This window comes from Betta splendens, chromosome 24 (genome assembly GCF_900634795.4).
Source record: "Betta splendens chromosome 24, fBetSpl5.4, whole genome shotgun sequence".
Lineage (NCBI taxonomy): Eukaryota > Metazoa > Chordata > Actinopteri > Anabantiformes > Osphronemidae > Betta > Betta splendens.
Genome location: NC_040901.2, coordinates 8,421,820 through 8,447,029, shown reverse-complemented (window position 1 = coordinate 8,447,029; position 25,210 = coordinate 8,421,820). Strand labels below are relative to the sequence as shown.

The 25,210-nt window shown below is 41.1% G+C and overlaps 3 protein-coding genes across 10 annotated transcripts; 1 reads left to right on the top strand and 2 right to left on the bottom strand.

The window, feature by feature from the left end:
- Window positions 1–359: 359 nt before the first annotated feature.
- Window positions 360–6,157, bottom strand: LOC114849945 (dihydrolipoyllysine-residue succinyltransferase component of 2-oxoglutarate dehydrogenase complex, mitochondrial-like). 2 transcript variants are annotated; one of them, XM_029141772.3, is made up of 17 exons: window positions 6,017–6,157; window positions 5,419–5,484; window positions 4,452–4,652; window positions 4,050–4,083; window positions 3,825–3,867; window positions 3,579–3,655; window positions 3,419–3,493; window positions 3,259–3,314; window positions 3,064–3,172; window positions 2,713–2,871; window positions 2,547–2,614; window positions 2,319–2,416; window positions 2,007–2,137; window positions 1,818–1,891; window positions 1,637–1,720; window positions 1,372–1,539; window positions 360–1,223 (listed from the first exon to the last, which is right to left on the bottom strand). In XM_029141772.3, exons 2-17 carry the CDS (start codon window positions 5,425–5,427, stop codon window positions 1,089–1,091), a joined length of 1,521 nt encoding a protein of 506 aa, XP_028997605.2. In that variant the 5' UTR covers window positions 5,428–5,484; window positions 6,017–6,157; the 3' UTR covers window positions 360–1,088. The 2 variants fall into 2 exon arrangements, with proteins under 2 accessions (XP_028997605.2, XP_040925551.2); XM_041069617.2 differs by having other exon boundaries at window positions 3,579–3,649.
- Window positions 4,652–9,835, top strand: LOC114849944 (prospero homeobox protein 1-like). Its single transcript, XM_029141770.3, has 5 exons — window positions 4,652–5,018; window positions 5,150–6,443; window positions 6,547–6,648; window positions 6,905–7,099; window positions 8,862–9,835. Exons 1-5 carry the CDS (start codon window positions 4,945–4,947, stop codon window positions 9,027–9,029), a joined length of 1,833 nt encoding a protein of 610 aa, XP_028997603.1. The 5' UTR covers window positions 4,652–4,944; the 3' UTR covers window positions 9,030–9,835.
- ylpm1 (YLP motif containing 1) lies at window positions 6,755–25,210 on the bottom strand. 7 transcript variants are annotated; one of them, XM_029141764.3, is made up of 23 exons: window positions 24,336–25,209; window positions 23,772–23,993; window positions 23,343–23,381; window positions 22,627–22,815; window positions 21,916–22,430; window positions 18,995–21,730; window positions 18,606–18,735; window positions 18,247–18,388; window positions 18,076–18,165; window positions 17,788–17,968; window positions 17,640–17,663; window positions 17,357–17,547; window positions 17,123–17,277; window positions 16,965–17,027; window positions 16,715–16,834; window positions 16,442–16,618; window positions 16,266–16,349; window positions 16,095–16,178; window positions 15,936–16,010; window positions 12,394–12,445; window positions 11,929–12,056; window positions 11,584–11,764; window positions 10,864–11,116 (listed from the first exon to the last, which is right to left on the bottom strand). In XM_029141764.3, the coding sequence occupies exons 1-22, from the start codon at window positions 24,897–24,899 to the stop codon at window positions 11,618–11,620; spliced, it is 6,108 nt and encodes a 2,035-aa protein (XP_028997597.1). In that variant the 5' UTR covers window positions 24,900–25,209; the 3' UTR covers window positions 10,864–11,116; window positions 11,584–11,617. The 7 variants fall into 7 exon arrangements, 6 of the variants coding, with proteins under 6 accessions (XP_028997601.1, XP_028997602.1, XP_028997597.1 ...); XM_029141765.3 differs by having other exon boundaries at window positions 17,123–17,274; XM_029141767.3 differs by lacking the exon at window positions 23,343–23,381.

The following is a 25,210-nucleotide window of genomic DNA, read 5'->3' as shown; positions in this document are numbered from 1 at the left end:
AGACGTACATTAGGACCTATTGTCCTCCGCGATTATTAAAGTAAACAGAAATGCTGAAGGGGCATCACACACAGCTGCACACACTTCAGCCTGTGTTCGTTGAGGAGGAGAAAGGGCCAAGCAACCCTCAAGACTTGGTCAGAGATGATCCCTTTATTTGGAGCTTGTCGAGAGCTCGGCGATAGGATGACTAATGAGGCTTTGAAGATCAGCCTCTGGCACCGAGATCATCTGGAACGATATACGTAGAACATGGCACAACATATGTCAGAAAAGATAATGTTCCCTGCTTCGGCTTCAGTTCTGCTGTTTCTAACTTATGAGACTTAAGGAAACAGGAAAATTCTCAAAGGCTGATGTGACATTGCATTTTTTTGTTTATTCCCAACAAATACAAAACCCCATGTACAATAATGTAAAGACAGGCTGAAGCAATAAAGCTTCACAGTTATAGTCTAGACATTTTTGTGTAAAAAAAATCAATAGATTAGGTCAATTTACTGTGTGACATTGAGCTGTTTAATGTTTAGAACAGTTTCAGTTTTTGAGGCCGAAGAGTGAGACGAGGAACACAACTGCCCTGATTTCCCTCCCGCAGTCAAAGAGCTGCTCTGCTGGTTCTGCTAATACAGACACAGACAAAAAAGAGGAAATCTTTCAGCCCCGTGTTCCCTATAAAACATCTTGAACTCATCTGAGCGGCTGCTCCTGCCCTGCTGTGGAAAAAGTGGCTAACGAGAGCGGCGCTAAGTAATGCAGCTCCCCGTTGCATGGAAAAGCCATTTTGTTTGATTATTACACAACTGAGAACAGGACGGAGGGAACGTTTATCTGCTGCTGCTTCATCTGTCAATCTGAGGGGCACAACTTAATAACACAGCCTTACATAGAGCAAAGTCCACGTTGCAGATACTTCAGCATTACTCTCCACGGGTAAAAGTGTGTATTCCCACCCATGACAGATGGAACAGGACCCCAGTATCTCTCCTGAGGTTTCAATGAACAGTGGTCAACTTTGTGCGTATTTTTTTCCAATGGGGATATTCTGTGCAACCGAACTATAAAATCTAAACGATGTGGTAGAAGGATCACATGTCCAGGAGCAGGACTTGTGGGTCCTCCACCACTGCTTTGACCTTGCGTAGGAAAGTGACAGCTTCTCTGCCGTCGATGAGTCGGTGGTCGTACGTCAGTGCCACATACATCATGGGTCGCACCTCAACCTGCCAGATCACAAAGCAGATTCATTTTTAGATACCCACTTTTATCACTTTATAGAGACTTTTAATCATTTATGATCAAGCAAATGTACATTACATCATCAGTAAACAGTCACATCGATACACATGGAACAGATGGCACATTTCTCACCTTGCCATTGATGGCCACAGGTCGGTCAAAGATGCCGTGCATGCCGAGGATGGCAGACTGAGGAGGGTTGATGATGGGTGTGCCAAACACGGAGCCAAACACGCCACCGTTGCTGATGGTGAATGTGCCTCCATCCATATCCTCCACAGCCAGCTCATTTTGACGAGCCTGAGCGACATAAAGCAAAGGATTTCCACTCTTCTTCTTTACAACTGAAGGCACTACAAACAATAGGTCTTTCATGCGGTTGTACGAAGCTATTTACCTTTTCTCCCAGTGCATTAATGGCTTTTTCAATGTCGGCAAAGTTCATGGTCTCAACATTACGAATCACTGGAACAACAAGCCCCTAAGAACATATCAACCATGGGTTGTTTGTAAGCTATTGGTAGCAGCCAGCGGTTATAATTTTATTTTTTTATAAGCATTCTGATGGCAAGTCTTACCTTTGGCGTTGCCACAGCAACACTAATGTCTACATAGTCCCTGTAGACAATCTCTTTGGTTGTATCATCAATAACTGCAGTGAAAAACGTGTTGGTGATTTACAAAATGTAAAAAATAAATAAACATTTTGGTGACATAAGGACATGAAGCTCAACTGAGGCGTAAGAAGCTCCACTCGACTGTCCTACCTGCGTTAACTGGAGGCTGCTCAGTCAGAGCATGTGCGGCAGCTTTCACAAAGGCAGACATGAAACCCAGTTTAATGTTGTGCTTCTTTAAGAAAGCATCCTTATGAATCTTCCTCATCTCTTGGATGTTGCTGAACACACAATTGGGGAGAAATTTAGGAATCAATATTGCAATAAAGCTACTCCTTGAGTTGATTTTGTTGTTGTTGTTTGCCCATGCTCCTTATGTAGCTAGTTCTTTTATTGAAATATTATAAATATATATAAGAAGAACAGCATGATGGAACATTTTCAGGAGCTGCTGTGATTCACCTCATGTCCACCTCGTTAAAGGTAGTAAGCATGGCGCAGGTGTCCTGAGCCTCCTTCAGCCTCTGAGCAATCCTCAGCCTCATACGGTTCATCTTCACCTAAACCAGCACAAGAAAATGATCCCTGAATCATCTCTCATCATTTGCTTCAGTATCATTTTCTACATTATGTTACAGATGAGACAAAAACATGAGAGGAAGCATTAAATGAGCCTTCTGCAGGTGTTACCCTATGTTCTCCTCTGCCTCCTGATGTTGAAGGAGCTGGTGCAGCAGCAGTGGGCTTGACAGCAGATACTACACAAAGGTGAAAAAAGAAGAAGAACAAATGCTATTCAGTCAAGAGTAACTAGGAATATAGATAAGATATTTAAAATGGTAGAAAAAGGCTCCACCAGGTTTGGCTTGGACAGGCTGCTCTGGTACTGGGAGCACTGGGGGCTTGGCAGTGGGGGCTGTAGCTGCATGTGTTGAGGGTGGAGGAGTGACTTTTTCCACCATTGCTGGCGCCTCTGGAGCCACGGAGGCAGCAGCCTTGGCAGCAACAGGAGCAGCTGAGAAAACCGAAGCCAAACAGGAGCCAATGTAGTTTAGGACAAGCCACAAAAACACTGCATAATTAGTTCTGACATGTACTCTATTTAATCCTGACTAATCTATGATGTACTGAATAAACATGAAGTGTCCACTTCTTTACTTATATTGCAGTTTTTCTAGTTGACTTAGATGATTTTGACTGAGCTAACCTCCTTTCCGGAGTTTGAAAAGGGGTGTTCCTCCCTCCACCCTGCCTCCATCGGGTACCAGCAGTTCTTCGATCACACCAGCTGCTGGGGCGGGAACCTGTACAGAGGTCTGCAGGAGGAAAATGTAGTCTGAATGTGTTGAAGTGAACAGAAATGAAAAAAAAAGGGTGATTTAGGCTTTGTTTTCGTCCAAACCTTGTCTGTCTCAATTTCACACACAACTTCATCTTCTGTCACTGAGTCACCCACAGCTGAAACATAGAAAGTGAAGGACAACCATTTTCAAGATGATAGAAATTTTGAGAAAAACACCTGTTAAATACTGACAATACTTCTGCACTGTATGAACACCTACCTTTCTCCCACCTCACATCTCCTTCTGTAACAGATTCAGCAAACGCAGGGGTTTTGACCGTGACTACTTCAACTCCTGCACAAGTCGTAATAAAAAGTTAGAGTATGTTAAGACATTTTGAGTTCCACACAATGTTTAGTGCAAGTGTTGTCGTACATACCGTGAACAGCAGACGTCTTGAAATATCTGACAGGTAAGACATTTGCTGATGGAGGAAGTTCACATCCACATCTAAACCTCAAAACAGAAACACAACCAAGTTCATTTCTGAGAAATGCATCATAAAGAAATTCCACAAAATTACTTCCAAACACTTAACAACAATAACAAACAGTTGCCCGGAAAAGCTTCTGCAGATGCCTGAGGGGCGTTTTAGTGACAGACCACAGAACAGAAAAGCACTTACGATCTGGAATTCCTGTAAAACAGCTGGCTGCAGACAGAGACACCTTCAAGGGGAAAAGAGCAAAGACACAAATAAGAAAAGCAAAACAACTAAAGTTAGAATGATGCATCTGAGTCCCGAGGCTCTAACGTCAATGGAACCCATTGTTTTATTCATAGCAATAAATAAAGGAGATTGGTCTCTGGTGTTACATTCTCAAAATCAGAAGGTTAAATGTAAACGTACCTGCTGCGGTTTGTTGGCCAAACACATTACTGGGCTGAGAAGATAAAACAGAACAATTAGGCTGGCAAACGTTTAGGTTTAAAAACAATTGTAGTTCACTGTACGTTCACTGCACTTTTCTGTGATTCGAAGCATCATCCAGCAGGCTGCTACCCGCTAGCTGCTGCTGACTAGCCGGCTCACGTTAAGCGAGTCCAGTGCAGCGTTGTGGAAAAGTTGAACCCGGTTCACTGACGTGTTCCCGGGGCCCAGACCACCCCGAGCCACCCCTCGGCCCGCCCGTGTTCCCCGTGGGCGAGGCCCCGCTTCACACGCTAACATCTTAGCTTCAATGCTAACGGCTAACAGCGAAGTTAGGAGTCCGCGCACGGACCCGTCGGACCCGGTCTCGGTTCCACCTACCCGGCTCACCGCTGACACAGAGCGGCCGAGCGCCCGGTACACGCAGCGTGACAGCATGGCGTTGACGAGCGGCACTGGAGGGAGCGCGGCTCGGCGGGTCGCTGCTCCCTGGGCTGGAGGCGGTGCGACCGGGCGGAACCAGTGCGTCTGGCCGATACGGGGGCGTTGGTGCCGGGGCTGGACCGCATCAATGGCAGCAAACTAGAGCCAACAGCATCATCATTGTGATATAATAAAGATAAATGTTCTGGAGCTGCAACCGAGTTTTTTAATTCTCTCAAACTAAATGATATCCACAACACTGGCCCATTAATAATAATAATAATAATAATAATAATAATAATAATAATAATAATAATAATAATAATAATAAAGAAAAAAACATCTTTAAAACTGAAATGAAAATCTTTATAAATAAGACCAAACTACAATTAAACAACGTGTTGAAAGCTGTTGTGTGGTAGGTGGTGTCTAACCACACCTCCTTGTTCCGATGAGTGGGACCAGTACAAATAATGAAAGCGTCTCCTCCAGACGCATCTTTCAGTCCCTCTCTCAAGGCAACAGGTAGGTCATTAAGTATTTATACGGCTGTAGTTTAACTCAACAAATATTTACTTTTATTGGCTGAAAATGCTCCAATAATGTACATGGTGTATAAAATGATTGTTATTCTTGTTCTTTTGTAACCCAACAAGCACAAGTCAAAGTGTTTGGAGTAAAGGCATGTTTTCCTCCAGCAACACGTGCCTTGACGGCTGCCCTGCTGTGCATCTCTGCTCTCATCAAGCTGATTATGTGCCATCGAACTCAGACCCATCAGATGTTTATGAAACTTCTCACAGTTACAGTGATGACATGCTACCGGATGACGCCTTTTACAACAGCGGAGGCGCCGGCTCAAGTTCGATCTGTTCCACTCAATGGGAGCTCAACCGAGCCGGGGACTCCACAGAAGGACACCCACCTCCTGCATCCAGGAGCTGTGGCCACAATGACTGGAATCTGAATGACGGCCATCACGCGAAGAGGGCTAGAGTAGAAAATATCATCAAAGGCATGAGCAGCTGTCCTGCTACGCTCTGTACAGACGTGACGAGGAGGACTGAAGAACTGCCCTCGCATCAGGAACACATGCAACGAACTGGACCTTGCAGCGCGACGCACGACCAAACAGAGCAGCTCGAGAGTCAGCATCAGCAGCTTGAACGGCTCAGAACAAAGTTTCAGAATGTGGATCAAGCGAGTGAAGCTACTGACGGCGTTAAAGAAGGAAACCACCACCCCTGCAGCGATTCTGGCACATCTCAAGAAGCACTAGGAGATTCAGACAGAGATTCTGAAATATATCAGGGATGGAAGCGTGTGAAGATGATGAACTACTTTCAAAGCAGACCTGCAAAAATAAAGCTCATGGCAGACGTTCTGAAGGATGAACTGTCCAAAGCTGTCAGCAGGAGCGTGGACTATATTTTCAAAAGCATGCCACTGTCACTAGCCCATGAGGACAGTGTAGGAGATGCATCCCCTCAGTCATCATGTAAAGGTAATAACTGTAGACTTACCTGCTATGGGAGTGCAGTGGTGAGGGTTCCAGATGTTCAAACCGAAGCGCTGTCTCTGGTTGTACAAAAGCCACAACCGGAGAAACCTGACAAGTTTATCCCTCAGTCCAGTTCAAGAGCTCATCTGCCTCCAGAGCCTCCGGTTCCCTTTGGCGTCGACTTTGCTCTGCCTGAAGATCAGCCACCAGAGAAGAATCAGACCGCTGTTCGTCAGCATGCTCTCTCACGCGCACAAGATAGACACTCTGAGGGTGGTCAAGCAACGTTTAACACACACTGGAATTCAGTCAAAGTAAGGTCAAAGGTCAACGCCAGGTCTGTGAGAAGGCTGCAGAATCACACACTGTCGGTGGGTCAGCTGCTTTGTCTCCCTCATGTCAAGATTGAGCCCGATAACCTGATGAAGACTAACCCCTACATGTTAAATGTATCCTTTGTACAGCTTTGCTAATATTATCTAAGACCAATAAGAATAAATTGTTGTGTGTAGGTAGTGTGTAGTGTATATCCTTACCACTGGTGCCTTCCAGGAAGGGCTGAGCACGAACCATCTGAAAAAAGCTAAGCTTATGTTTTTCTACACTCGCTACCCGAGCTCACTGGTACTGAAGAAGTGTTTCCATGATGTGCAGGTAGGAAAATACATGCAAAACTCAAACCTACAGCATTTAGCTGATGCCGTTTTATGCTTTTAAAGAAATGTAAATCACACCATATTTCAATCAAAGTACACCAGCGTCAAATACCAACGTGTTTTATTGTTGTATGATTTGTGATGTAGCAATTAACACAAACACAATGTAAAAATGACAGTAAAATATATTCTTTTTTTATTGATTAAAACATCTTTTCCTATTTTTCATCATTTACACTCACCTGCCTCCTCAGTTCACACGCTGCATCACCTCCCAGCTCATCAAGTGGTTCAGTAACTTCAGGGAGTTCTTCTACATCCAGATGGAGAAGTTCGCCCGACACGCTCTCATGGAAGGAGTGGCCGACGTGCGAGGTCTGACTGTGGGGAGAGAATCAGAACTTTTCAGGGCTCTCAACGTGCACTACAACAAAGCCAACGACTTCCAGGTAACTCAAACAATGTCACTGCTCTGTACCATATATACTGCATCTCTCAGTAAGGTCATTGTTGATCATGTGAAATATATGGTCCTATTCTTTTTAAAGGTACCTGTAACTCGTTCTTATTTCACTTAATTTAACCCAGAAAGAGTCTTCACGTGCCGTTAATATTTTAGTTTAATAAAAAAAAGTGTTTTTGGGGTTTATCCCATCATCCAATGTCCAACCTCTGTGAACCCAAATTAATATTAATAGGAGGAATCGCCTCGTCCTCGTCAGGCTGCATTGAATAAAGTCTGACAAACCTAACGAAGCAAAGCAGAACTCAATTCGAACATATTACCCAAGGAGTGAGACTTAATGTTTGCATGTTTAAATGTTTATTGGAATAACTGAAAACACACGAGCACTGCCATGCTGATATTATTCCATCAAATGCAGCTCACATTATGACTTGTTAATAATTTAATGACATACTTTAGCACTGAGCTCACAGTTAATGTTGTTGTACTGGATCACACTATATTGACAGCAATTCTACTCAATATAATGAAGTCCAATACAAGACAACTGGGAACCAGTAGAAAAATGAGAGGAAAAGAGATGAAAATGAATGATCGTTACACACGCATGAACTTTATAACTGTCATACTACTGTTATATACAGTTGAGCCCGAAATTATTCACGCCCTTAGCAATTTCTGACCTAAAGTTACTTTTATTCAACCAGCAAGGTTTTTGACTTGAAATGACACGGACTTCTCTCAGAAAATAATAAGACGACGTACAAGAGGGTATGATTGTGGAAAAAATTACTACTCATCTTTTATTTAGGAGACACTTCAACATAAAAGGGTTGGAGCTCATCAGTAAAGATGAATGAACAAAATACTAGTGGAGACATGCAAAAAGCTGGTCGGCTTAAAAGAAAGCGTTTAATTTCTTTAACAGCAAATAACGACATTTCTATACAATATTGGGAAGCCACTCCTTATTCAAATAAGTAATAATTTTAGATGCCTGGTGTACATTGTCTTATTTTTTTCTTCAGAAAACGTGCTGGTTGAATAAAAGTAACTTAGTAAGAAGACTTTGCCTGAGGGATGAATAATTGCGTGTGTGTGTGTGTGTGTGTGGGGGGGGGGGGGGGGGTAAATGGGTTTTTTTTTCTTATGACCCAATATCTACGAGTGTACTGTGTAGGAGCAGATGATCAAATGAAGTGTGAATGCCGATAAAAGAGCAGCATGAGTTGCATCTTTAAGTCAAACTTGTTTCCCCAGCACAACCTGAAGAGTATATGTTCTGGTGGAGCCAGACTGGCAGGCGTGTGCTTGATTTTCCAGACTCTTCAAAAGTACAGTTGTTAGAGAAACCAAAGCACGGGTTCAACCCTTAATGACAGGTTTTTGGTCCATCATTTTCACTAGTGACATTAAAACGTTTAATGGTAACACGATGGTTACAACAAAAAGGGTTCATCTTCTGGTAAGCATGAATGTACACACAATTTCATTAAACTGCTTTCATTAAACTGGGAGGATAAAGTCTTTAACTCATTGTAGATTTTACAGTATAAAAAACAAGAACTATCATTGGTAAAGAGGACGGTCAGGTTTTTCCTTCATTAGCTGCAGGGAACAAACGTCTCTTCATATGCATGTTATGTGACACACAACAATGGAAACACTAATAGTCTGTTTCAGTTTTACTTTGGATGAATCAGGTTCATAGTGCTAAAGTCTATCTCTTTTTTTTGTCCTCGTAGGTTCCAGACAGATTTCTTGACGTTGCAGAGATTACGCTGAGAGAATTTTACATTGCCATTTCACTGGGCAAAGACCGCGATCCATCCTGGAAGAAGGCAATCTACAAGGTGATATGTAAACTGGACAGTGACGTGCCAGCTGATTTCCAAAGTCATCACACTGGATGAAAGAATGATCATGTGCCACAGTGGTTACTGTCACAGTGTGGACTTACTTAGAACCAGAAGATCTTGAAAGTACACTTCTTTATTTTAATTTTGTCTAAAGCCAAACATACAGCTGAGTAATTGTTTTGCTTTTTCATCTATGTTATATGTTTTGTATTATCACAAAACAGTTTAAGTTTAGTGAAAAACAGTTTTAAAAGAAGCATTTATAACAAGCACAAAAAAGGTCCACACCATGAAACAGCAAATCTTTAATATTTATCACACATTTACGGTTGTACAGTTGGATAAACCTTAATAATTTACGTCAAAAAGTAAATATGTAATAGATAATTTATGACAAACAATATGCACATTTGTTTCATTTATACTTACCATAAAGGATCCACTTTTCAAATCATAGGCTGTGCTGGCAAACCAATCATTATCTTCATCAGCTGTCTGTGTTTGCCCATCCTCTCTCCGGCGGAGTCCAGTAAGACGTTTGACAAATATCTGATGTGTGGAAATTCTGGTTCCTTCATTTAAGTCTGTTAATGTCAAATGTATATTATAAGGGATACACCTGCTTACATTTCCATCTATTAACATTAACACTCTGGAATTGATGATAAACTGCAAGGCAATATTATTGTGTTAAATATGTAATAAAATAACAGTAAGAACAAAAGCTTAATGGGAAATCAGCGTTTGATTACGTAGTAGGTATAGTAGCGTCTGTTGTTGTCTGATTAAACATTTGCCATTACTTGGAAAATGTGTGAAAAGCCAAGATTCAGAGATTAAAATTAATTGTCTGATTACCACTTACAATGTGGGCTCTCACTGCTCTACAACCTTGAATCCCACAGCTCCAAGTGTACTTGCTGCTATACTGTTTGTGATGTCTCATCTTTGGAGAGCGTTTTCTTTCATGTTCTTGCAAGGACCATGGGTTGCATGTAAACGCTTAGACTCAGACTAAGGGTATTAAAGGGGCCAAAGCTAATGTTGACCCATGTTCCACCTTCCTCCAAAAAACAGTAATCATAATACTGTATATACATTCATGAAAACCAATAACAACACAATATAAACACTCCATTGCCGTGAACAATTTCTACTTTAACTGACGGGAGTTTGGGCACGGTGTTCTACAAATGTAAGGCCGTTATCACACAGACCAACAAACAGTACAGTAGTAGAATAAAATATTCTGGATATTTTAAGTGTTTCATTTTCGATCGCGATCATTTTGTGGTCAAGTGCAGGAATTTAGCTTTTATATTATACATTCATCCATTGATGATGACCGCTTGCTGGATGATGTCATGTTACAATAATCAGATCAAGATAAAAAGATTCCATGTGATAACACACCTTCACATTTAAATCACTTTCTTTCATGTGTGGTCTGATAGTGTAGAGCAAAATTAGCATTTTAATTGGCCATGGTATAAGATGCTGTTGTAAATTTCCTTATGTTAACTTAAGCATAACTAAATATTTTATAACCATTTATCTTTCATACTGTTGGACATCTGAAGGTGAAATTATGCTGCTCCAAAGTTAGATGTAATAATATAAAGTCCCACAGTGGGTTGAACCAATGCACAATCTGCCCAAATGTGGTTCTTTGCACATCATATGAGACAATAAACCAGATAAGGAGGAAAGAGATTAAAAGAAACCATCCACGTGTTTACGCAAACCAGGCAGAAGCATAATTTCCCCTTCATTGTCATCTATATAAATGGTATAAGCAAACATTTAGATGAAGTTCCTGCCCTCAAGGGCTAAAGGCCTTGTATTTTGGGGGTAAGGTTCAAATAAAACTCTAGAAAGATTACAGTGATAGGTGTGTGAAATTTTATTTTTCAAGTTTGGATTGAGAAAGAAACAGTACTACAGGTTTACAGCATGAATGGTACAAAACAGCAACAAAAAACATGGTAATTCAGGAAAATGGGACAAAGTCAAAAACACGCAATCATCAATCTAGTTAGCAGCCAGGAAGTCTGCTTAAAAATAAGAAAACCATACTTTAGGGTTATTAGTAAAATAATGTTTCCTCATGAATAATCTTCTGTGTTTCACATTCTGGACACCTGTTGTATATATAAAAAAAGAACAATGATAATTTAGCCAAAAAACCAAAGACATTACTATCATGTATAGTCCCTAACTATGGCTTTACATTTATTTTTTTAAAAATATATTTTGCCTAATTATTCCTAATTGGTTGACTTTAACCTTAACTTGATATGAAAAACAGAGGAAAACAGAGGAATTAACTCAATTTTATTTCACGTGCTACTTACAGCTTTATTTTGGAAAATACAGATCTTTCAGAACAATGAAGGTAGAACAATGTTATTTTGTAATATGTTCGATTTTCTATTACTGCATTCACATTTAAAAATGTTGGTCCACAACAAAGGCCTGTGAGGAGAAAAGGCCTCTAACGCATTCTCATCTAATAGAAACTATGGATTAATTTCAATCTATTGCATTTATGCTACAAAGAAGTTTATTCTAAGTTATCTATATAAAAACAAATAAAAACCATACGTACCTAATGAGAGCACATGGGGAGAAAGATTATCTTCTTAGAAATACTTGGTGCGGTTGAGAGCTTTTTGGGCCAGCTGACCAGTCTCATCTGTTATTTTCTCCCAGTCAGTTTGACCCACCACAAAACCAATAGCGCGCTTTCGATCTGCGTCTTTTTGCTCCTCAAGATCAGCCCATCGAACCTAAGCAAAAAACAACAACCGAGGAGCAATGTTAGCAGCAGGATACGGATTAAAGCAGATAAATTATACAACAGTATGTGATAATAATTCACCTTTACTTGGGAATGATTCAATATGTGAATATTTGACCAAGGTGTAACTTTTTGGTCAGAATGTGAAATTACCCTTTTCTTTCCTGGCTCTGACATGCGTGTGGCATAGTCATCTGGAAGCTGGAGGTAGTCCTCCAAGCCTGCCATGTGTTCACCTTCACGCTTCCTCTTCCCACCACTTCCCAAACCATCCAGCTTGTCTGCGTAAATACAAGATTACTATAGATCATCTCTGGAGCCGCATAAATGCAGTACCCTCATCTTTTTAACCTTAAGTAATCCATTAAGTGCTCTATTTAGCTTAACTGCAATCTAATCAGTATTTTGGGGGTGAATGATAGTTATTTACTCTCAAAAACAATTTGTAACAATTGTAACTCAAATCTGCTGCTCCTTTTAGTCAACAGACAAAACATGGATGAAATAGGTGGTAATATGTATTATAAACAGACATATCTTAAATGATATAAATCAGACAAATAAAGCTAGAAATGGTGAAGAAGATTAAGTTTATTTCAAACTTATGTAAATACCCACCGAGTTTTGCCTCAGATGTGTCCATCTCCCATTTGCTTTTTGGAAGGTAACCCTATATTGTATAAAACAACACTGTAATGGTTAAACATCTAGGAAATACAGCAATAAGTGAATAAGTGGGGGAAAGGGGGTTGCTAGAAAAGGTTAAAAGACAAACAGAGAGAGCTGAAAGTGGAATTAAGATTTTGGTTACGCTCAACAATAAAGTCTGAACTGTCACATGCAAAAGACAAAATAAGCAACTCTAGAACACAAGACTATCAGATCAACACATTATGCATTTCTTCACAAACGTCTCTGCTACTTGTGATTGTGTCCGCAGACACAAACTTTAGCATTGATTTAACATGTTATGAACACATCATAGTATACGTCTGAATATGTATACCAGAAAATTATATCTTATATACACCTATATTATAAAAGTAGTAATAAGAGGACATTTATTATTTTAAGAGCTGTGTTCGACAACTGATACAGGTCAATTGCGCATCATTTCCTTAATTATCATGAATGATTGGCATCTGTGGAGAGCAAACAAGATCCATAATGGTGCATAAACACTGTTTGTGTGAGCGAGATGAGAGGGGGCGCCATCAATTTCCAGCTGTAGCAGTTAGCAGTTCCATTACCTAGAGTGAGATTGAACAAGTAAAGCTGACCTTTAGCTGCATGCGTGCCCTTTTGCAAATAAATCATCATTTAACACCTTTGCTGGTGTCATACGACCAAAAACAGTGTTTTGTCTCTTTTTGCCTAAGGATGGTTTGGATTTCCTAGTGAGTTTAAGTCAGCTGACATTCTTTAGCCATAATTCTATTTAAGTATTTGCGGTTCAAAGGCCCATATGTTCTGTATGAACATTAAGGCGGCTTTGACTGACCTATCGGCAGCTTTTGCATTTAAAAAAAAACAAACTACCGAGTTGTTGGACTTCATTGTGACTTATGAAACACTACACACTAATGTGCACCTTTCTAAGCCACAGAAGCATTAGATTACTTTTGAAGAAAATTCTGACTTTGATTCATGATAGTTGCAAAAAGAAGAAAACAAAAGATTTTGACTCTAATTCAAAATATAAAGTATTTGATAAATCAACAGGTATGACTGTCTATTTAAGATGCATAGTAAAACTAAATTATGCAGTGTTCAAACTGCAAACTTCTGCTCAATGAATTTATGAACACATGAGACAAACATTTGAGTCAAAATACACAACTGGAATTCACAGTCCCAGTATTATTTTTTCAGGTTTTGTTTAGGGTCAATATACAGACTCAAGTATTAAAACTACAAACAAGTTGTTGGGCTAGAATATATGCACAATGAGAACAATGGCTCAGTAGAGTCATAAAACATCAATACGAACAACAACAAACACTATATTTTGGCAAAATCTTGCCATCTACCAGACACCATACAATTCTTTACACGTTTACAAAACCATATTTACTACTGATATGGTGTCTATCATATTAAAAGCTTCAATAGCTTCAAGCAAGCGCCAAGTAGAATGGTGGTAAATGATAGAGTAGAGCAAAATGCTGCTGAACCATCCAAATTTAACCTGTTAAGGCCCAAGCTTTCAAGTGTTCTGATTTCAACTCCACACTCAGACATGGAACCAGATTATTTTTTTCATGGTCTTACCAGTAGAGTTGAAGTGTTAGACAAACTTTAATTGATTTAGTATTGGATTTCAGCTGATGCAATTCAGATGTGACAGTTTTGTCAGCCGGATAAAGTCAGTTGAGGTTTAGAAGGATTAAACAAAATTCTTTCTCCCTATTTGTTAGTTTTATTAATAATTGTTTGACAAGACATCATCAGTAGTCAAGTCATCATGCTGTGGCTAAAACCCAATTATGTTCCTTATGATAAAGGAAAATAAATGGAGAATTATTATATATCATCAGTTAACGCTGCGTTAGAGTATTTTGAGTCAACATTCTGGAGCATGTAAACACATGTATTAGACTTTGCTTCAAATGTTTTTTGCAGATAAAACCACACATTTGAATTCTCCATTTGTACATGAGCAATAAAAAAAATAAAATGTTAATTCAAAGCACTATTTTATATCTTTCCAACATAACTGCAGTTGTTTTGTGTTAATTAAAAGTATTTTCTTTTTGCTTAATTCATTGTGGGAGTGTCACACAGACACGGACACTTGGATGAAGGGATGAAATCTGACAGATTTTTCTCATGCTTGTTCATTCCACCGCATTCTTCAAAATACGGCTAATGCAGAATTATGAAAGTTTGAAGTGAGAATCTCAGAACTATTTAAGTCATAAAATAGTATGAAAGAACTTTGACAAGAAACTTAAAAAAAAAGGTATAGCATTCAAACCAGGCAGGTTTGATAGAATGTCTTGATGTGATTAGGCTGCAGAGCCACAAATCACTTGTAATACAACCAGATACATTTCCATTGACTAAATATCAAAAAACTTTGTGTATAACCTGCTGTGTTCATAAATATATACATTCGGCATTTAGCATCGAACTATTGAATGCCCCAAAATTAAGGCTTAAAAAATCAAATAAAAAAATCTTAAATCTCAATGGATTTGTAGACATGGCTCACTTTAATTAGTCAGCTTTAATTGTTGCTTGCTATTGCTAATATTATATTTATGAAGGTGAGCATTTTTAAATAAAAGTATATAGAAAAAAAAATAAGTCTGACATAATTTAAAAAAACAAGACTACTACAAAAAAAATTAAGTGAAGCTTAAGCCATAAGAAATTACTATGAAATAGAAAGACAAAAAGAAAAATTTGTATATAAAACAAATGTATATATCTTACATTTACATTATGGAAGACTGATTAACAGACATTCTGTTTAGTATATAATTACTAGAAATTGTATTTTGTAATATTTAATTTAACCGATGGTCAACAAAGTAGGGGACAAATGCCAAGCACCACGGATGCTTTCAGGGCATTTGAAGATGTGTACTAATTAACAAAAACTGAACTGATGATTATTTGTTATACGATTGGGGAAAAAAAAAAGGTTATTCTTTGAATTGAATGCCAGTTTATAGTAAGGCAGGCACCATGAACTTCTACTAATACTATCGTTTCTTTGTTCTTGTTTCTTATGTTGGCGAAATCACAAGTTCATAAAAGATTTATTTCCAAAATTCAAACTAACATGCACAAAGTTTATGAAATATACCCAAACTGTAATGTATGTCTAAATGTAACTGCATTACTTAATGTGACTTACATTAAGAGGAAGCAGACTAAAATTAGGACTTCTTTTGATGGCACTTAAGCAACTATTTTCCCTGAAGATTGAATTTTTCCAGTAAATCAAATTGATTGAGTGTGTTAACACCCTCTTTTACATCACAGTACTACAAAACTATAAAAACAATGAACGCAAGACTTTCTACAATTTAATCAGTTTCATTGGCGTAAAACTCACCTGGTCTGATAACTAGAAAATCTTGAATGATACATAATCATACAAATGATTCTGACAACTACGTGGCAATAAATCAAAACTTGTCATGTCCTACCAGATCACCCTCTTCTTCCTCTTCTCTCTTTTGTTCCTTGGGCTCATCATCAGGATTAAAGTCTTCCATCTCAACCTAATACCACAAAAACACATTTTAACTCAACTAATGACAGACACCAAGTGCTGTTATGTAACCATTAAGTCTTGATGAACTCACCTCCTCTATAGCAGCATCCTGCAGCAAGGACCGGACATCTAGACGCACCATATGACGTGGTGAAGGCTCCCAGTTGTTGGACATCTGTGCATAGAAAGAGCACAGGCTTTATGTATGGACTTCAGCAGACACAGTTAAATGTATGAGCCACAGAGTACTGATCTTACAGACCTTTACTATATCCTTAAGTGTGCGACTATGGACGTTTCTCTTTGCACAGGTCTGAGTATCTGCAGTTATTTCAGCCAAATAAACCTGAAAGTAAGAAGGACATAAACCCAGGTAACACAGGAGGGATTATAGTTTACTTCCAGTTCAGTTCAAATAATTATTTGTACTTGACGCACCTCAAAGCCTTTTGTTTTAGCTGCACTCCAGAACTGATCAAAGTGTTTAACCCTGTCGTTAATAGTGTCCAAAATGATGAAGGGGAAAAAGCCGTCATCAAGAGTTTTCTTAAATGTTTTTAGCATACTGCTTCGGTATGTGTCCTCCATTTCTGGCTCATACTCATATTCCAGAACCTGCAAGACAGATTTTTGTTTAAAAATACTAATTGTAATGGGTCAATTAGTTGATGCTTGATTGTTTTTCTGTAATTTGCTCGTTTTTGAAATCACCTTAGCTTTGACTCGCTTTCCTGTGTCTGGGTCTTTCTCAACTTTCTCGACTTCAGTCATGAAATAGTCATCCAAGACTAGAACTCTTGGTGGAGCACCGCCACAGTCAACTTCCTTGTCCTTAATATTATCAACACAATTTGTTATGTTACAAAAGAAACATATATTGTTATATAAAAAATAATTTCTATTAAAACATATCAACAGGCTCTAGAGAGATGCTATTCTTTGCTTGTGTGATTCCACTCACCCGTATTAGCTTTGCAACATGGCTTTTGCCACTTCCTGGAAGTCCTCTTAGTATAATAACAATCTTTAAAAACACAAATTAAAATGAGCAACCAGTACATTATGCAACAAAAAATGTGATATTATTGGCTCAAGAAAAACTGAAACAGTAAAAATTACCCTTTCGGGGCGAGTCAATCTCCCTGGTGGTTTGAGGATATCATCAATATTCTTCATTTCTGGCTTCTTCTCGACCCGTTGGGGTGGCTGCGGTGGAGGTGGTAGATTTGGTACAGGTGGAGGGCCTCTGTCTTCTGGATAACTTCTTTTATCTGCTATATCACGTTATTTGCAATTTTTAAAATTTGCATATTATTTATTGTACAAACTCTCCAGTCAGTTGTCGAAGCATACCAAAAGGCGAGGAGCTATGGCCATAACGCTCTGGGATACTGCGGTCAATTCCAACCCGCTCATACGGAGGTCTATCATAGCCAGGTCTGCCATAATGTTCATCTCGATCACGACTGCCACTTCGCTCCCTCTCTCGAAGTTGTTGGTCTCTGTCTCTGTATCCTGAGCGAAGAGGTGGTACCGGTGGAGCTCTACACAAAAGATGAGATTCATTAAGTTTCTTATTTCAAATTTGGACACACTGAAGACTAATCACAATGTATACCACAGTGTGATATGGTACCTTTCATCAACCATGGACTGGTTGCTTGTGTTTAAGAACAGACAAAACAGAAAAAAATATTACATATATAGCCCACTTCCCCATAAAAAATAAAGACATCAAACAGAGCTGGTCTTCAAGTCAAAGTTTCCAAACACACATACATTACCTGTCATCTCTATCCCTTGGAGCATAGCGTTCCCGGTCATATCTTTCCCGTTCATAGTCAGGTGGAGGCTTTTCTCTATATAATTCCCGCTCTCTACTATAATCCCGGCGGTCAATGTAGGGGTCCGGACGTCTATCATAATATGGGTCTCTGCTGTAGGGATCTCTAGGACCAAGAGGTTCTAAAAAAAAAAGATAAAAAGAAAAATCACAAGTGAGGTTAAGAACTCAAACATTTTAAAAGCAAGTTTGGGTTTAAGAGAACACAAGATACATTATTACAAATCACCTTTTCCATAACCCCTGTCTGACAGGACAGGGTCAGGCCTCAAAATAATTCTCTCGCCATAGGAGATCCGTTCGACAGTGGCTCCAGGCTCTGAAACATGGAGTTAACTTCTCTGAACACTACTCAATATTTAATCTGTTTTGCGTGATCAATAATTCACTTCACTATTACCATGCCCATGCCCATACTCCACAGTCTTTGGAATCACTGATGGTTTGGGTGCAGCTGTGAGACCTGGATGATAATCCATGGCTGAAGGCTTTTTGTCCCACACAGATTCAGCTGGCGCCGTCTGTGCTGCTGCACTCATGCCCTGAAAATGACAGACATATTCAATCCACACAATGCTTTTGCAATCCCAGTAATTGGCATGACTAAGTCTATGACTATGAGGACGCCAACACTCTTCTCCCTCTTAAAAAACCTGATTACCGGTTATTTGTTTACTTAGCAACAGTGATTATAGAAAGTGATAATAAAGATAACAGAATCACCTGTAAACTCTAATGCAAGAGTATGATATGATTTACCTTGAGAACATTTCTGACATCTGCTGGGATCTCCAAACCAAGAAGACCAGCAGGAAGCTCAGTCAAGACGTCTGTAGATGGAGGTCGAGGTTCAGAACTAGGACCAGGGGCTTTGCCCTCCTGCAATTCCCTGTAGAACCCGAAACAATGACAGTGAAGTTAAAAAGGTATTTATTTTTTTAAAACAGTCTTAAGGATATAGTGATGTAGGTAACATTATCTAATTAGCTGTTATTAACAAACTTACTACTACTAACTTCTTTCTGCTTCAAATATATGATCTGGAAATAAATTTTAACAAATTCTACATTGCAATCAAAAATCTACAAAGAATTGTACCTTGTATAATATGGCATTTAATATTATTAATGTAAAATGTGTATAATTACCTAATAAGTTTAAGCTCTTGAGCAGCTTTAAGAATGATCTCATGCTGACGCTGTGAGAGAGCAAGTACATTTGCCCCACTTACACCATGAAGTGTATCAACTGAGCTGTCAGGCAAGCTTTTGACTGGTGCAGCAGGCAGTGGGGGTAGAGGTTCTTCTCTGCGCTCCTCATAGTGAGGCCTGCGATCATCATAGTCTGGAGGATACACTCTGTCTGGTGGTGGAGGAAGTCTTGAAAGCCTATTCCATTCTGATGGCGGTGGTGGGTAAGGTGGCTTTTCCTCTCTGTGCAGTGACTCATCTCCGTACTCACGAATTCGAAGTTCTCCTCTTCCCCTGTTGTGTTCCTCATACGGATATGGGCGACTTCTTTCTCTCTCCTCTAACCATTGGCCCTCTCTGTAGCGCTCAGGTGGCGGTATGTGGGGGGGAAAGTCCCTCTCAGGAGGACCACGCTCTCGGTCCCATTCAGAATCATAGTTCTTGGCATCATGGCGAAAGTCATCCGGTGGCGGCCGCCGGTTATACCTCTCGTCCCCGTGATTGTAATCCTCTACAAAATCCTCATTAAAGGCCTCTTCATATTCCTCATGTGTTGGACCTGGTCTCCACATACCTCGGGCCATTCCTCGACCCACAGGTCTCCTTCTTATTCCTCCTCTATCTATCATCTCCTGTGGAGGCAAAGGTGGGCCTCTTCCATGTGGTGGCTTCCACCCCAACTCTCTTTCCATTCCATCATTATATAAGGGCTCTTCTGTGGCATCCATTAATTCATGAGGAGGAGGTGGTGGCAAACAACGCCTGCCTCTTCCCATATCTGAATGCATTGGATGGCTATGAGGATCACGTCCGTGAAACATGGGGTGCCTTGTAGAGTCCATTTCAGTAGCATCAGAGTCCATTGCATGGCTCAATGACTCGTGATCTACTGGTCCATGTGGTGGGTGAGGAGGGTGTCCTCGCCCTTGGTGCATAAAACCAGAATGGCCTCGAGGTGGACGACCTCGGCCAGGTGGAAAGGGGGGTCTCATTCCTCTCATTGGAGGCCTCCTTTCTCCCCAGTAAGGTTCCCCTTCCTCTGAGCAGTCTAATGATTCATCTTCTTCCCAGTGCCTGTCTAGAGGCTCTCCTCTTCCCATGGGAGGTCCTCCCCTCCCCATGGGAGGTCCTCCCCTACCCATGGGGGGCCCTCCCCTACCCATGGGGGGCCCTCCCCTAACCATGGGGGGCCCTCCCCTAACCATGGGGGGCCCACCTCTAACCATAGGTGGACCTCCCCTTCCCATGGGTGGACCACCCCTTCCCATGGGTGGGCCTCCCCTTCCCATGGGTGGGCCTCCCCTTCCCATGGGTGGACCTCCCCTTCCCATGGGTGGACCTCCCCTTCCCATGGGTGGACCTCCCCTTCCCATGGGTGGGCCACCTCTACACATAGGGGGCCTTCCTCTCATCATTGGGGGCCTTCCTCTTCCCATATAGGGTCCTCCAACTGGTTCTTCATAATATTCTTCCTCTGTTGGAAATTGATGTTCATCTGGCACCCAAATTTCTTCAGGAGGCACCTCTGATTCCTCACCAAATTCCTCATAGGAAGGATCCTGCCAGTGATGCTCTTCGTGTTCTCCCGATATACCAGTGTCCTCCTCAGGTGGCATGTATTCACAAGACATTTCTTCCACTTGCTCCCCAAGTGGGAGAGTATTTGGTCCCCTGAATGCACCACGACCCCTCTGCCCACGTCCACGCCCTGGAATTTGACAAGGTACTGGGGGCTGACCACGTCCCCTACCAGAAGAAAGCATCTGAGGCTCTGGTCTTGACTGTTTTTGCCCAGAGGTCTGAAGTTCCTGTGTGATCACAGGGGGTTTTGGAACCCCAACAGAAGGGTTATTTGTCACCGATTCATCTGGTTTGTGAGGATTTGCCGTAGAAGTAATTTTAGGTTCCACAGAAGTAGTAGTCACAGATGCCTTGTTAAGAGTTTCAGGTTTTTCACTATTGGCAGGAGACATACTAATTTCTAAATTCTCACTATCATTTGTTGGTAAAGTCTGAGGGATGGGGTCATTTTGGACAAAGAAACTGTCATTTCCAAGCAAGTTATCATCTGTTAAGTCTTCAGCATTAGTGCCATCATCTGGTTCTGACTTACTTCGTCCTTTTTCAGACTGTGGTAGTACAGATACATTTTCTAGATTCTTTGTATCCATACTGGTAGGTGGTTTAGTTTCTGGTTGTGCATTAGGTTGCAGATCCAGTGGTGGCTTTTGCAGTGGCACAGGGGAGTGTTCAAAATGAGGTGGGGGGCCTGGCGGTCTTGAGGGTTGTTCAAATCTAGGCTGTTGCCCAAATCGAGGTTGACCAAATCTGGGAGGACCGTCAAAGCGGTGTCTTGGTTGGTCAAATCGAGGGGGACCATCAAAACGTGGAGGTGGCTGGTCAAACCTTGGGGGACCATCAAAACGTGGGGGTGGCCGGTCAAACCTTGGGGGACCGTCAAAACGCGGGGGTGGCTGGTCAAACCTTGGGGGACCGTCAAAACGTGAGCGTGGCTGGTCAAACCTTGGAGGCCCATCAAAGCGTTGCTGTTGCTGGTCAAACCTTGGAGGCCCATCAAAGCGTTGCTGTGGCTGGTCAAATCTTGGAGGCCCATCAAAGCGTTGCTGTGGCTGGTCAAATCTTGGAGGTCCATCAAAACCTTGTCGTGGTGGGTCAAATCTAGGGTTGTTTGGACTGGGAAACATGAAACAAATACATTATTAACACATTAAATCCTATTAAATTAAAAAACAGGCCAAGGTAGTTATATTATCAGCTTAAGGTCCAGACCCTAATGTTCACAAGATTATTACTGTGGGGATGTCCTGTTGTTTTTATATGGCTAGAATTTAACAGGTTCAAAAGCAATCAGTACTCACCGTGGGCCTCTCACATTGCTGAAGCTAGGTGGCTGAACTGTAGGGGGGTCAGGATTTTGGACTCCTATGCCAGCAGGTACACCACCTCTCACAGGTGGCCCTGCATGCGATTCCAATGGTGGACCAAACCCAGTGGGCCGTGGACCTTGAGATCCTGGACCAATAACAGCTGGAGAATGTTGCATACTAATGTTTAGGGACGGCTGGTGCATTTGGATGTCTTGTCCAGGATACTGGCCATACTGTCCCACCATCCCACTGGTATACTGGCTTGAAGGATATGGCACCATGGCTGTTAGAGTGGCAACCCTTTCCTGAAGATGAGCATTGGTGGCATTCATCTGTTCTTCCCATTGTTTCCATTGGTGCTCATAGTCCTGTAATTGGTCTTTGTGTGGATAGGTCTTGAACTGCTCATACCATAGGATGAAGGTCCGAGCCCAGTCTTGGAATAAAGGAGTGAACTGCTGCTGCTGCATTTGATAATGCCTTAGCTGCATTTCAGCAGACATTGACTATGATAAAGAACAAGGACAATATGATTAACTCTTATTATAACCAGTGGTGATATATGCAGGTATCTGCTTCACTTTTGGTTTAAACCTAAGTACAAGTAGTACAAACTCTTTAACACTTTTTTGAACAGGTAACCTCTACAGTGATGAAAGTAACCTGTCATTCAATCACAATAATAAGTTATAATTTGCCAACCTGAAGGTCTGATGGTTGTTGAATCAGCTGTTGATATTGTTCCAGGATCTTCTGCAGCTTTTCATGCTGTTGCATGAGAGCCTGGTATTGTAGGCCTGCTCTCTGCTGTTGCACCTGCTGCCACTGTGCTGCTGCAGCCTGTAACTGCTGGAGGCGGGCAGCCTCCTCTGGGTCTTGCGGAATTTCCGGCTTAAAAGACAAACAAGAGATGATTGAGGCAATGTCTGGCTGGAACATACATAAAGTGATTCTGATGGTGGTTTGTTATGAAATTGCGGATTTTATTGAAAGTAATCAATGTGACACTTTTGGCTTAACAGTACTGAACCTCAACATTGTCTTTATATTACTGCTCAAACTGATTTCTTATTGTGCCAAATTGTCAAATACAGAAAGTTGTTAAAAAAAATTAAGATATAGTCATTTTAGAAATAAAATAGGAGGGAGGATATATTATTCTGTCACTTTAGGCTTGATGTGCAGCTTGTTAGAAGTACCTCAGCCAGATCTTTTGCAGGTCTCCGTTAGGATAATAAATATTGAAATCCCCTCAACAGAATGAAGTGAAGGAGTTAAGGGTGGGCAACTGATTATTACACTTGCATCCAGTATTAATTGTCTGCAATCCTGACAGAGGGTAACAGCAATTGTGGAAAAAAAATCCAAAGAAACAATGGTGAAGATGATATATGGACGGGGTAAATAGTGGGACTTACTGTATCTGTAACTGTAGGTAGTTTTCCTAAATTTTCACTCTGTAAATTTGTTAAACAAAAAGTTTAAGTGTGATGGAACATGAATTTTCAGGTACACTCACTCCAGATCTGACATTTTTTTCTGGGGCCGTGGGATATTACATTTTACACTGTATTGTATTGTATTCTATACTTTGACACCAAGTAACAAATACAAGCAATACCCCTTTGTTTCCTAATAAGTGATGATACTATTGATACTATTAATCAACTGTTATTTTTATTTGCATACAAACATGTTGACAAAACTCCTACCTTGCCTAACTAAGCTGATACAGAACATTTTTGCAATAAACCTGTTAGGACAATATTATTACCAGCTGGTTCTGTTTGACATTTACCAACACATGTTTGATCTGTTACACACATTTATGCTTCATAACTACTTACCCTTATTTCCTCAGGTAGCGGAGGTGGCGCTGGTGGCTCCTCTTTTGGGGGGGGTGGAGGAGGTGCATTTTTTAGAGGTTCTGATGGAGGAGGAGGAACGGCTTGACATGTGGGTAGTGGCAGTCCAGAGCCGTCTCCATCTTTCTGATTCTGTTTAGCTTTTTCTTGCTTGAGCTTTTGAAGATTCTCAAGATGCTGTTTATACCATAGCTGCTGTTGCTCCTTTTTGAAACAAAGACAGGTCAGCGAATCCGCTCGAAATCCATGACATTATATATAGGTAGTCTAGTTCGTAGCATAGAACGGGAATATCTACATTCTTTTATCTACACCAAGCATGAAGATCAGTTGTTTACTTTTTGAAACAAATTTTATAATATTTCACTTTAGGTCACAAATGTTAAAGTCCCATTATATGACTTACATTTTATTCATATTAAGGTTTTAAATATTGAATCTACAATCTAATTGATCTGCTGAACCTTGTGGATGTCTGACAGTTTACCCCGTAAAAGATACTTGTGTTATAACAAGACTTCAGTTTATACAATGATAATATCATACCTGCAAAGTTAAATGTTTTCCTTCTTGTGGTGTGAATACATCCTTTGTGTTTGCCTCTATGAGTTTGGGGGGTTCGTTGCTGTCCGGGGGCTTTGATAACGGGAGCTCGGGGGGAGGGAGCGGCTGTGATTCGGTGCTGTGCGGCTGTGGTAGAGGCTGCTGGTGACCTGGCATGGGAGTAGGTGGGACCCTCGACGATTGAGCCGCTGCCTCGTCTTGGTTATAATATTGCTGAGCTCCAGCAGCAGCAGCAGCAGCGTCTGCTCCTTCTGAATGCCAGGGCGCCCCCGGATACCCACCCGAGTGTCCACCGCCGTATGAAGCGGCGCCGCTGCCGTGATGGAGCACGGACTGCAGCTGTTTCTGGTGCAGCATCTGCAGCTGCTGCATCTGCTGGCGGTGCTGCTCCTGGAGGCTGGAGAACAGCAAGTCGCTGGGCGAGGCCTCGAAACCGCCGAACCCCGCAGCCGGTCCGCTGTAGCCGGCAGCCGGCTGTTTACGTGGCCCAGACCCTCCATAGGTCTGCGGCTGGGGCCCACTATAATTCCCCCATGATGGATACATGGTTAAAAAGGGGCTCGGTTACACGGCCTTTGTGCTGTTGAGCCGCAGCTAACAACGCTAACAGCTAGCTAATGTTAGCTTTCTCACATCAGGCCAATAGCATTTCAACCTTCAGACTGTAACAAGCTACATCAAATGCAAAGAATAAATACCAAAACCAGTTATTAACTACATGCGGAAATGCGCAATATAAACTTGCACATATCTCACTGGAGAATTTGTTGTAGACCGGTTAATGCTACCATAGAAGAGAGAAGAGCACACGGCTGAAGGAAATGCGTCACGGCCTTGTTTCTTCTTCTGCGGCTTCT